This window comes from Dermacentor silvarum, chromosome 1 (assembly GCF_013339745.2).
Source record: "Dermacentor silvarum isolate Dsil-2018 chromosome 1, BIME_Dsil_1.4, whole genome shotgun sequence".
NCBI lineage: Eukaryota > Metazoa > Arthropoda > Arachnida > Ixodida > Ixodidae > Dermacentor > Dermacentor silvarum.
The window spans coordinates 312,775,221-312,789,268 of record NC_051154.1 but is presented as its reverse complement, the minus strand read 5'-3'; the positions used below and the strand labels follow the sequence as shown (position 1 = coordinate 312,789,268).

At 42.7% G+C, this 14,048-nt stretch overlaps 1 protein-coding gene across 2 annotated transcripts in view; it reads right to left on the bottom strand.

Annotated features, from left to right (window-relative positions):
- Positions 1–14,048, bottom strand: part of LOC119437298 (fibronectin-like) — an 84,707-nt gene that overhangs the window by 39,393 nt on the left and 31,266 nt on the right. For both annotated transcript variants that reach the window (XM_037704355.2, XM_037704356.2), the window contains exon 7: positions 2,222–2,515. In XM_037704355.2, the coding sequence (XP_037560283.1) occupies positions 2,222–2,515 (294 nt within the window). The remainder of the gene's footprint in view (positions 1–2,221; positions 2,516–14,048) is intronic.

Genomic DNA, 14,048 nt, shown 5'->3' with positions numbered 1-14,048 from the left:
CATGTCTCACGCAGCGCCTCCTCAATTTTATCACTGCCAGCCAGATGCGGCCGATTCAACATAAAGGAAGCGCTGTCTGAGGCAGGGCAAAACATAAATGGCTGCTTGATGAAATAATGCGGTAAAATGAAATTTGTTCAAACAAACCTCCATTGCATTTATCATGCCAGGACGGAAATGGTACGAGAACAGCATCACGGGTGGCCGCGGATCAGACCAGCGCTCATGTAGTACGGCCGGCAGAAGACTATCGTCTTTTGCGACATTTGCAGCGAAGCACGCAGATACGCGGCAATTTTATAATTTTGGTTGGTAACAACTTTATTGATAGTCCTGCAGAGCTTTCGCCGACGGGGCCTTCGGTCTCCCACGTGGGGACGTCGAGGTGTTGCCTCGCCGCCGCCTCGCGGGCCTGCTGAACGGCCCGCACTCCCTTCACGAAGTTTTTGCGGCTATTCCTGAGGGTTGTTCCTGAGAGCTCTCCGGTTATGGCGCCAAGCGTCGTGTTTTCGAGAATATGTCGCCTCACCTTGAATCGGTGCAACCAAATTTTCTCGTAGCGTAGGAAACAAACACGACAAAACGTCGCGATGGCTGGCTTGCTACGGTCGCTGGAGCTTCGGTGGAAGTGAAACAAGCGCACTGCTTGCATGCACATGTAAACAAACAAGTTCGGCTATGCTACGTACACATCTCTCACTACTCAGCCAACTGACAATTATAAATTGTTCAGTTGTGCGCCCAAGCAAGCACTTACGGGATCCGCGCTGCCGTAAATTACTTCTCTTTGAGCCCCCCTAAATGCATTAACACAGCAATATTTTGGCCGATGCGCAGCCACGGCATTTTTGCCGATAGCATGGCCGTGCCTGTCGCCGAGTATAGGCACGGTCACGGAAGGAACAGATCTTGTGAGAGCTTGCAGAGTATAATGGTAATATTTAATCACGTGCCTTTTAGCAACATTCCAAATCACGTCATTTTAAACTCTCTATGGATGGTTTCTATTCACGGGATTTAAACACCGTATGTCGTAAGATCGGCTAACGACATCCTTTTACTACGTTTGTTAGAGGTGGTAGTAAAACGATGTAATGTAGCGCATTTTACTCCAACATGCCAGAGTATTTTTTAGTGAAAGGAAGTTTTCAAAGCGCATGAGCGGCGAAAAATCCCAATCTTGACTAATTTTAGCTAACAGTGTAGCACGTTGTGTCTTATGATTAAACACGTTTTCATGCTGAATAAAAGCACCAATTTCTGTGTAAGGTATACCATGGTGGCTGAGTGGTATGTTCGTCACTGAAATCGTCACTGCATCTCTCGTTGACATCTTTGTAAGCTATCGCTTACCAATACATCAACCCAAGCTTGGTTCTGCCTGGACTTTTTTATGTCTAGTCTTCGCTGCAAACAAAAGTTCCCGCGCCCATAACTAGTCAGTAATATGATCACCAACGACCAACATTTGGCAGCTGTCAGGTACACAGGAGGCATAATTTTGAACATTATAATGACACATAAAGACAGAATATATAGGGTGTTCAAAATTAAGTTTTACGGAATTTTTGAATATCGCATGCAGGAGGTAGCAAAATGCTTATCGTTGAGTTGGGTTATTCGAAGAGGCGGACAATAGTAGCACGAAAAATTGAAACACACATTCAACTAATTACCAAAACTTCTCTAATGAACTTCTTAGTTAATTACTTTACGACACATATTCGAATTTACGAATTGTAGCCGGTGAGCTTGTCAGGCGTATCCACTTGGAATGAATTTCCAGAATGAAATCAGTTTAGAGATATGAGCCATTAAAGTCGCCGTAAAAATGCACTTTCTTCCACTTACTTTTTACCAAAATGCTGTTTTATACATTGAAGCACAAAAGTATCTGGAATGCCCATATACCTCGTCCCATACTTTGGGAAATATCTCGAAAGTGGTGTCATCCTGGAAATTCATTTCAAGGGGATGCGTCTTGGAAACTCACCGACTACAGTTCGTAAATTGCAATATGTGTCGTGAAGTAATTACTAAGAAGTTCATTAGTCAATTTTTGTTAATTATTTGAATTTGTGTTTCGATTTCTCGCGCTACTATTGTCCGCCTCTTCAGATAACCCAGCCCACCAATAAGAATTTTGCTACCTCCCGCATGCGATGTTTAAAAATTCCGTAAAGCTTCATTTTGAACACCCGGTATGGGCGCCATTGCTTACCAAGAGGCCAAGTGCTTACGATGGCTCTTGCAGGGCGGCCGTATTCTCGTTTTCCAGGTGTCCTCTCTAGAGAAAGCAGCACCTGAACTTCGTACTCTGCGCCTGAGGTGAGATCCCCTATCGTGATCGCCTTCTCGACCGTCTGGATGAGCCGGTGGAAGCCATTCGCCTTCACTGTCACTTCGAACTCCGGGTTCAGCTCTGGCGCGTGCCGCGGGAGCTTGATGTTCCATTCCAAGTATAGGGAACTGGTGTCGTTCGATAGGACGGTCGTGATTACAGGCGTGGGAATAGCTGCGAAAATCACAAAAAAATCATTAAATAAAGGAAGTTGCCGTAAGTAACGGGAAACGCACAGCAGTCTGAGGGAGAGAACAGAATTTTTGCCTAATCTTGTTCTTTCACAACATGGATGGGACATTTAAAATGCACACTTAACCGATTCTTAATTCCTATATAATTCACAACTTAGAAATGAATATTCGGAAGATACTGGGACCTTCCGCAGATTTTGAAAAGACTGTAATTATTGTAAATGTTGTAAATGCTTCTCTTTCAAACTTTTCAAGCTTTAAAGCTCTTTCTTATTCTTCTCATCTTTCTGATGTGTGATCCACTTTTTGCCGCACTCCATCCCTGTTGGCAGATGCCCAAGTGTCAACAGTAAATACAGACTTATGGTGCGGCCACCGAAATTATTTTTTCTCTTTCGTTCTTCTGGCGGCAAAAAAAATGGGGATTTTCTCCTATGTCCCTCCACATTTCGGTTCAGCACTACGCGATTACCATGCCACCGCCCTGCGTGCTTCATGATACGGGCAACTTGGATCGCGATTGTGCGCCACAGGCGTGGAGGGCCCGATCGTGAAGTTTAGGCCGAAGGACGACGTCAAGAAGTCAGCCTTTGCAATTCAACGTTGTCTGACACTGTGTACTCCTTTTTTTCCCGCTCAAGCGACCGGCACGGTGAATTATTGGAGAAGCCGCCCCTGCATGTTTTCCAGACTCTCATGGTTTCGTTTGGTTCAAGGTAGGTTTTAGCAGTAGCGGCCGTCCAAGCGTCTACATCAGGCAGCGCCGACGAACCCACCCCCGAAGCTGACAACGTTGCAACCACGCTTGGGATGACTAGGAGCATGCCGTTTTTCATCCAGCGTCACGACCTACGATGCTTTTTTTATTGTTATGCATTCTCATATATATATATATATATATATATATATATATATTATTAGATCTTCAAGATTAGCATATGATGGTGTCTGATTATATTCTTGTGCATGACCGCAAAAGGCACTAGTGATGGGGACCCAGGCCGATTTCCACATTAAACCACTGATCAGTATTATAACGATCAGCGAATGACTGGAGACGAAAATACACAAGGAGACGTGGGCGAGCATTGTTCAGCACGGAGCCCATCCTCGTCTCCTTGTGTGCTTGCGCCTTCCGCTGCGCGCTGATCATCATAATGGAAAATCAACTCGCCCAATGCTACACCATACTGAACCATTACTCAGCGCTTCGCATTAGAAGGACTAATGCAGCGACATCCTTGTATTTGCAGTATGTTGAAACTTTAGGCATAGAAATCACCGATTTGGCAGCAGCAGCAGCCGTGGCAACAAGGAAACGCCGCTAAGCCGTACGTTTTGGTTGTGGAGAATGAAGCATGGTCATCGGCAAGCTCTGATTTGCACCACAATTGTGGTGACAAGCATCCAGCTATCTTGGCACGTGGACTTCACACCCACTAGCACCGCCAATATATATCACCGCGGACACCTGGTAACATCTCACAGCGCTACCACGGAACGAGATCGCTCCGTGGCGCCACCAGCACTACAAAAAACAACAACAAAAAAAAAAGATCGGCCTGGTCCTGCGCTTCACTTGGCAGCAGCAGCCGTGGCAACAAGGAAATGCCGCTAAGCCATACTTTTTGGTTGCGCAGGTTAGTCTTCGCTCTTATACGGCATTTGCCGTTTCTGTTCTTAACTTTTGTCACGACTGCTGCCTTAGTTATTGCCGCGGTTTTTTAGTGCTGTCCCGTAATGCAGAATTTGCTCGCGATGTTGACGCCCATCGGCAAGATATCGCAGAAAGGCGTGAAAGTTTGCACATGATCAACCAGCTGTATAAATAATCTAACTGAAAATATGACGCTGTGAGTGCAGACAACAAAACGTTCACAAAAGAAAACGAAAAGCTGGCTAGACGGGTAGCGGACCTCATGACCGTCGCCATGATCTATCTTTCTCTTGCGCTAACGTCTAATTCTAATAGGTATTTTAGGAATTCGATAAATCCTTTCTTCTAGCTAACAGTAGAAACACAATAACTGGATCAGTATATCGTTCCCCATAATCTTGTCTCGCTAATTTTTGTTGCCAACTAAATGCTATCTTGAACATCATTGCAAACGAAAACAATATTGTCGTCACCCTCGGTGACATAAACATAGATATTACTAACCCCGCTTATATTCATTGGTACAATTACACCATCTGCTTTGCAGGATATGACCTCGATTCAATAATAACCGTACCCAGAAGATGTCCTCCGTCCAGATCTCACTCATAAATTGATCATGTATTATAAAACTTACACCTAGAGCAATGTGCTGGCGTAATCACTGTTCCCACGACGCACACTATCCCGTGTTCGTTCTATTAAAATCTATTAACCCACCGTACCAACTAAACATAAAAAGAGCTAACTTTCACACCACTAAGTTCCTTATACAAATTGCACAAATCAATTGGAACCCGATTCTTTCTATCACAGACCCAATCCTGGTTTTTGAACAATCTAACAACAAAGTTAAAAGCGTGTACTCGGAGTGTACGAGCCTGACACAGGATACTCACTGGCTCTCAGCCCCTATAAACCCATGGATAACAGTATCCCTCTTACAAAGTATTAAAAAAATGTGATAAGCTTCAGAAAAACTTTAAACACCAACCTTTTAATGTAACTTTGAAGTCGCGGTACATAACTTATTCTATTACACTTACCAGACTCTTGAAAGAAGTCAAGTGTTACTACTTTGAGAAAACAATCGTTAACACAAAAATAGTACCCGCAAAACCTGGGATACCGTTAGGTCTTTTCTTCATCTGTGTTTATCAATCTGCACACGGAACAAACTTAACACAGGAACAATTAAGGGTAGTAACGGACGCCACTGCTATCGCAAGTGAATTCAATACGTTTTTCCGTCCTACACGTGATCATTCACCAGACACTATACCACAGCCAGTACTCAGGCAAGCCCCTTATTCATTTTACTTGTGTCCTACGTCACTTAAAGAAGTATCCGATTCAATCGCTAGTTTACGAACTACAGGTCCCGGCCTTGATGATTTACAACCTTCTAAAATCAAGTATCATCGCATATTGCCAATGTACTCGCGCACATTATTAACTTCATATTCATAATAGGCTTTTTCCCGACGAATTAAAATTTTTCATGGTAAAATAACTATTATATTGAAAAAAAAGATGACAAACAATTCATTTCAAACTATCTCCCAATCTGCATGCTATCCTTTTTTAGCAAGGTCATTGAGAAACTACTTGTAAACCGCTTAACAAACTACATTCACAAATTTAATCTTCTCTCGCCAGAACAACACAGGTTTCGTAAAGGTTATTCGACTGAAGTCGCTTTAACATAATTCACTGAAAAATGAAACATGCCCTTTATAATGGCAGTATTGCTGGCTCTGTTTTCGTTCACTTCAGTAAAGCATTTGACACCATCTGTCATAACATTCTTTCTTACAAGTTAGAAGCTCTGGACATTCGTGGCCCAGCTCTTTGGCTCATCCGCAGTTATTTGACTAACAGAAAAAAAGTTCTAAATTTCGAACGTTCACTCTCACGTACTAAATCAGTCACTAAGGGTATCCCACAAGGCTCGCTTTTAGGCCCTTTACTTTTCCTCGTGTACATTAATGAGCTTCCTCCCTCTTTAACCAGTACTTCATCTAAACAATATGCTGACGACACCACTATATATACAAATAGCAAATGCATAAATATTGTAATAAACTGCCTAAATTCTGACCTAAGCAACTTATCTGCGTGGTGCACAAGTAACAAACTTCACATCAACCCTTCAAAAACCCAGTTTATGCTTTTTCATACACATAAACATGTCATCGCGCCCACACCACCGCTCGTCTTACAAAGTCATCTTCTTTCACCTGCACATGAAGTTGTCTTCCTTCGCGTTAAACTCGGCCGCCAACTTAAGGTTAATTTGCATGCTGACATAGTCTCAAAAAGATTGCTTTTGTAATACGAGTACTAATTTCAACGAGCTCGTATTTTCCACAACACATAAGAACTTCACTTTATTACGCATCTATTCATTGCGAAATACAGTACTGCATTTTAGTTTGGGGAAACACATATTCCGCGTACACAGTACATCTACAAGATTTACCAAAGCAAGCCTTGATGATAATCAATTTGCCTACTTACATGTCACATGCACTACTAATTTTCGGTTCCTCAAAAATACTTCCATTACGTTACATGCTCCAGCTCATGTTGGTTTTACCAATATGCCTGATATAAATTACTAAATCATTTTAGGTACATTTATTATATATGCTCTTACGAACAATAAAATTCGAGATTTTCCTCTAACTGCAATTTTGACACCCTCGAATAAACTCTAATTATAGAATGTTTACTGCCCTTTTTAGGGCCACTAAATACTGGAACAAACTACCACCTCATATTAAAGCCTGCCGCACATTACCATTCACGAGAGACACAAAGAAATATTTACTAATGACGGTACTGGCTACAGACTCATTACTATGAACATATATTGTATACAAATTTATTTTAGTGTTCAATGCTTCTGTATTTGCCTAATGTATCACTTTTGTTTTCTATCTCCCATTGTCTTCTTTTTTTTTCTTCCTTCTTTTTTGAAAGTTTAAGTGTTTTGTCGCATGGTATATATTTCACTTGTACTTCGCATATTGTAAGCATATTATTGTTTTAATTACCTGTTACATTAACCTCGTGTTCTTTTGATATGTTCGATTCCTATGTTTCCATAACGTGTCATTTACCAACGGCAGGATTCACAAAAAGTGCTCTTACACTAAAAGTTCTCGTAGAAGCAAGTATCAGCCAATGGTGGTGTTGGACATATCATTAGCGAAGACGGCTGACCAATGGCAAACAGCACTTAAGAACGAAAAGCTTTGTGAACTCGGCCCCAGATTTTTATTTATTCATTCGCAGTACCTATTTCATTTGCTTGTATTTCACTTGAACTTCAATCATTGTAAGCACCTTTCTTGTATTTGATTAAGATCATGTATACTCTCATGTCTGTCTGTGCTATGTTGCCATAACGTATTAAGTACTATATAGTTATATTACTAATAGGAGGTCCCCCTGACAGCTCCTGTAACTGCCGGACCTCTTTCTATACTTATGATGCATGATGAAATAAATATTAAAATTTTCAAGTCACATGTGATGCGATTGCGTGCTACCAAATACAACGAAATCCACAACAATGTCGCTCAGTGGGAACGTGTTTTCTTTCTTTTTATCACTGCAAGAGAACGGTTTTTGATGCGATCAACACTCATCATCATCATCATCAGCCTACATTTATGTCCACTGCAGGACGAAGGCCTCTCCATCCTACGCATTACATGGCCTGCCAGCTCCATTTTTTGCTCCTAATTTCAACTAGAATATCGGCTATCCCGGTTTGCTCTCTAATCCACACCGCTCTCTTCCTGTTTCTTAGTTAGACCTAACACTTTTCGTTCTACCGCTTTTTGTGTAACCCTTAACTTATTCTCGAGCTTCTTTGTTAACCTCCAAGTTTCTGCCTCAATTTGTTAGCACCGGTAGAATGCAATCATTGTAGACTTTTCTTTTCAACGACATTGCTAAGCTCCCAGTCAAGATTTGGTAAGGCCTCTCGTATGCACTCCAACACAATTTTCTTCTTCTGTAAATTTATTTCTCGTGATCAGGGTCCCCTGTGAGTAACTCATTTACAGACTCTAGAGGCTGACTGGCGATCCTGAATTCTTGTTTCCTTGCCAGGCTATTGAACAATATCTTTGTATTCGGCAAATTAGTCTTCAAAACCACTCTTACAATTTTTCGGTAAATTCCTCAATCATTTGTTGTAATTCATTCCCATTGTTGCTGAATAGGAAAATGTCATCTGCAAACCGAAGGTTGCTGAGATATTCGCCGTTGATTCTCACTCCTAAGCCTGCCTAGTCTAACAGCTTAAATGCTTCTTCTAAGCATGCAGTGAATAGCATTGGAGAGATTGTGTCTCCTTGCCTGACCCCACTTCTTGATAGGTATCTTCCTACTTTTCTTGTGGAGAACCAAGGTTGCTGTGCAACCCTTGTAGATATTTGCCAAGATATTCACGTATGCGTCCTGTACTCCTTGATTACGCAATGCCTCTATGACTGCTGGTATCTCTACTGAATCAAATGGCTTTTCATAATCTATGAAAGTCATATAGAGAGGTTCATTGTACTCCGCAGATTTCTCAATTAGCTGATTGATGACATGGATAAGATTCATCGTAGAATATCCCTTCCTGAAGCCAGCCTGTTCTCTTGGTTGGCTGAAGTCAAGTGTTGCCCTGATTCTATTGGAAATTATCTTGGTGAATATTTTATACAATACTGAAAGCAAGCCCTAATGGGTCTATAATTCTTCAATTCTTTAACGTCTCCCTTCTTATGGATTAGTATAATGTTGGCGTTCTTCCAGCTCTCTGATACACTTGAAGTCCTGAGGCATTGCGTGTAAAGGGCCGCAAGCTTTCCAAGCATGATATCTTCTCCATCTTTGATTGAATCGAAAGTTATTCCAACTTTTCCAGCAGCTTTTCCCCTGGTCATGCCTTGCAAGGCCCTTCTAACTTCCTTGCTAGTAATAGAAGGAACCTCTGTGTCCTGTTCATCACTACTTCTAATGAAAGTAGCTTGGCTGCTCTGCTCACTGTACAGGTCACAATAGAATTCTTCCGCTGCTTTTACTATGTCATCGAAATTGCTGATGATATTACCCTGCTTATCTTTCAGTGCATACATCTTGCCTTGTCGTATGCCAATTTTTCTTCTCACTGATTTCATGCTGCGTCCATATTTTACTACTTCCTCATTTTTTACACGTTATAATTTCGTATATCCCTTGCTTTCTTCTTGTTCATTAGTTTTAACAGTTAAGCGAACTTTATCTGGTCTCTCAAGTTTGACTCTTTCATGTTTTGCCGTTTCTTTATTAGGTCCTATGTTACTTGGGAGCGCTTACCAACTGGTTGCCTTGGTGCTTTACCTCCCACTTCAAATGCTGCTTCTGAGATCAGTCTAGCTATGGTTTCATTCATTACATCGATGTTGTCTTCATCTTCCTTATCTAAAGCTGCATATTTGTTTGCATGCACCAGCCTGAATTGGTCTGCTTTTACCCTCACTGTGTCTAGGTTGGCCTGTTTCTTCTTGGCTGGTTTTATTTATTCTCTCTCCAAACTGAGAGAAATCCTAAACCTCACTAACGTATGGTTACTGCACTTTACCCTACCTAACACTTCTACATCCTGCCCAATGCTGGGATCAGCAGAGAGTATGAAATCTGTTTCATTCCTTGTTTTTCCATTATGGCCTTTCCAGGTCGACTTCCTGTTGCTGCGCTTCCTGAAGAAGGTTTTCATTATTCAACATTATTCATCATTCAACTCAACACTGAACTAACATACACTAAACCGTGTTCTATCACTTCGATCACTCTATTTCGAGAAACTCTTCTATACACTGTAACAATGCTTTTAGAAAGTTGTGCTTTCTTCCTGAGAAATCATTTTACGGACGTAAGAATGAAGACTCACACTTTGCACAAGGTAAATATTCCTTAATTTCACTGAAGTTCGACAGGCACTCCTTTAAAAAACTCTATAGTGAAGAAGCATTATGTTGGCATGTGCCTTTTGCGAACACCTGAACAGTTTAGAGCTCCTGCTCCTGCGAACACCTGAACAGTTTAGAGCTGTTAGGTAAAATTGTTTTCCTTCAAGGGGAAAAATCTCATACGGTCTGTACTTCTTTACTTCATTTGCAGACGGAGATTCCGGGTCAAAGCACCTCGATGGCTAGTTGTGTTTTTACAAATTGTGTTTTATTGAAAATCCGAAGACATCAAATAATGTGTCTGCACTGTGGAAAAACTACATTACGATATAGTTCCAAACAGAAAAACAATGCGCTTCATGGTCCATGTTGAGTCCGCTTTTCGTCGAACCAGTGCTAATCTCAACCGACAGAAATGAAGGTGATCACAAGGCACACAACCTATGGAACGTTTATTTTTTGTTTGCGCAGAATAAACGGCTTGCTCCCGATGCGCAATGAAGTAAAGAGGTGACACAGACCAGCACAAATGTACAAACAATGCGGAAAGTAACAACTAAGTCATCTTTATGCTAAATTCCGATGGTACACAATGGCACACATCCTTCGCCGATAAAATAGGGCACCATTTGCGACAAGCCAACAGCCGAAAGAATGAGCTTTAACTAGGCAGCAAGTTTCGACAGTAAATAGTTATGCTTCAAATAGTAGCTGACTTCCAATGCACAATTAAGTTTGCTTCCTTTAGACGTGTGTTAAAATATGATTAATAAATTATCTTAGCATTATATTATTGATTATTATCGCTCACATTCTGATGGATGACATTGTTATGGAGCTTTGTAAGGAAACATTGTCATTTCGACTGGATTCTACAATATTTAATAATCCAAGACAATCATCGCACAAATACATGATATCGGCATTTTTAAAACGCTCAAAAATGTCGCCGTATCGCCTTAAAAGCGACGCATTGATAACGACAGCAAAGTATTAGACAACCACACGAATTACAAGGGTTAAAGTTTTAGCGGCCATATAAATTTCAATGAACATTTGCTTACCAAATAAATTAAAAAAGTGTGATGTTACCCACGCAGGCACATATAAAGGGATCTCTCTCGCTGTCGGAACGCTGGCCTGATGAAGAGCCGCAGCAGCGGCGAGCGAACGCGTCGTGCTGCCTCTCGCGTAAAAAAATTCCGAAATGGATTACGTGACATCCAACACTTGGCGCGCAAGAACACAACGTGCACGTAGCCACCAGCCATCTTGGCGCACCTAGATTTTTCACCCCACTGATTGCCTCCAACATGGAGGAAGGAAAACTCTAGGAGGGAGCATCACGTGACAATCTTGAAGCCTTGTCGTAAAAAAATCGCAGTTTCTCCCTACAGGCGAAGCATCGCTTGGGATAGCAAATTAGTGGACAGCTATACAACGTAAGCATAGTAATTCCATCGGCAGTACAAGCTTGTAAGCATAGGCATACTAACTAAACTAACAAGCATGGTATAACACGCGCCAACCAAACGTGAACGCATCTCACTCGATGACCGCGGCTAAACTGGCTATCAAAACAGTGGAGTGAATCAGCGCAGCAGCAAGAGCGAGCGAATCGAGCTTCGTGCCAGCGCTCGAATCAACGTGATCTTAGCCGCGAAAAGACAGGGAGGGCGGACTCTGCTCTCGCCGCAGATGGCTTTCAAGATACAGCCGCGCGGGCGGCTGCTCGCGGCGCAGAACGCCCCCCCCCCCCCCCCCTCTCCCCGAAGCCTTCCGGTACGGCGGCAGCGCGCGACCGCAGCAAAGCGTGGCCCCCAGATGGTTAATATAACCAACTCTAGAGGAAAACTGCCTCATAGCGCCCATGTATTGAAATCTGGAATCGCAAGGGCGCTGCCATGTTGCTACCCTATGCAGGCGCGCAGGCGCAGAGGACGAGATGCGATTCAGACGAGGCGCGCAATCAACGCAATCCCGAGCCAGTATGGTAGCGCCGTCTAGTTAAGGCACCTGCAAACGCCGCCTTTAAAGCACCGTAAATTTTAAATCAAAATTTTTCAAATAGCCATCCGATCATTCTGAAAAAAAAATGTACGAAGTGAACGTCAAACGTTGTCCGTGCCTACGCGCTACGTGCAAATGCTTGCATTTACATAATATTTTGAATATTTTTAGTGCTACAAAAATCAGTCGTAGCAACATGGCGGTGTCTTTGCGGTTCCCGTTTTTTTCACCCAACTTTTCCTCTAGTAGAGTGTACTAGAAGCTTTTGAGTGGCGCGACCGGAGCGCTGTTCCCTTGCTTGCCCCTTGCCCAACTTGTGGCGAAAGTAGCGGCGGCGCTGCCATCGCCCAATCTACCCAGGTTTGCTCGGCGGCATGGTAGCCTCTGTAGTCGGCATCTCTGTTTTGGTCGCGTAATGGCAAAAAAAACAGCGTTTAAACCATTGTTACGCGCCAGGTTGCACAACTGGATATCCGCGTGTGCAACAAAGTCGAAAGTTATCCCTTTTTAAGGCCCCGAAAGACGAAGAACGACGACTTCTTTGGGAGCGGAACCTCCATCGGCTTGACAAACCGCTTGACGCCGATTTTGCCGTGTGCGAGTTACACTTCGAACCGCATTTCATTGTGAGAGACTACGTGCATGTGATCGATGGTGTTGAAGTCCGTATTCCTAGGGGAACGCCGATGCTTGCCCCTGATGCAGTCCCGACGATCTTGCCCAACCTGCCTGCATATCTGACGCTGAAAACTCCGGCTCCACGGACCCAAACAAAGCGGTGGCATCAGGGTGTGCCGGCTGAGAACGACAACAGGAAGCGGCGCCGCATTAGCACTCCTGCGCAGGTGCTTGTGGACACTAACTGTGCAACTTCTGCAGGTAGCGACGAAGCTGACAAGGCAAGCTCAAGTCCCTCGTCTGAAGCGGTTGTCACTCTCGACGACCTTCGTGGGCTTGACCTACCGTCAAAATCATGGGCGTTGCACGAGTTTCCCGGGTTTGACGGCGTGTCATACGTAGCGTGCTCACTGAATTCTAGCACGCGTGAACTTTCCATTGAACGAGCCGTATTCTTCAGCAGTGCAAACAACGGAAGCGTGGAATGTGAAGCGTTCGTGCAAGACAAACTAATCAGCAAGTCTAGTTTAGTAATGGTTCAAGAGGCCCCAGATGCCCTGCAGCTTGTTGCAAGCGTCCCACTCTGTTGTGGAGCAGCAGAAACTGGGTCTGAACAAGTCGCGAGATGAAAAACGAAGAAGCGCACAGCAGCACCTGAAATTGAGTAGGCTATAAATTGCTGCATTGGCATAAAAAGGATGTCAGTTTTTGAGCATATTTTATTACTATTAATTTTTTTAAGGGTCACCAAGAAGAGAGATGATTTTTCTGAGAAGAGGTTTGTAAGCAAGAGAACGTGCAAACTCTGACGCAAAATCTGAAAATAAAATTTCATCTTGAATCTTTTTGTATTACTAAACCTGTGATGGTTAATTTAGCAGCTTTAGGGTTCTCGGAGCACAATTACTCGAACTAAGCTGATTCATTGTTCCACTTTAGAGTCGGTTTAAACAATTTTGCAACCATAATAACATTTTTATTTATTTAAATGCATTTTACAAGGACAACCTAAGCTCTGCTATTCTGTTTTGTTTTATGTTATATTGTGTATCCTGGCTCTATAATTTTATTCTTTTTATCATGTTTAATTGCAAATGTATTGTTTGTATAAGTATGCGATTGTTAATAGGACTTTGCAGTGGTGTTGCCTTTAAACTCTCGAAATCTTGCACTGCTATGTTTCACTGAAGGCGTTTTTCTGCAGCATTACGTATGTGCATTTTTGTGGGTCCTACAACAATAAACGCATTCCCATATTTTAAAATGATAGGGTG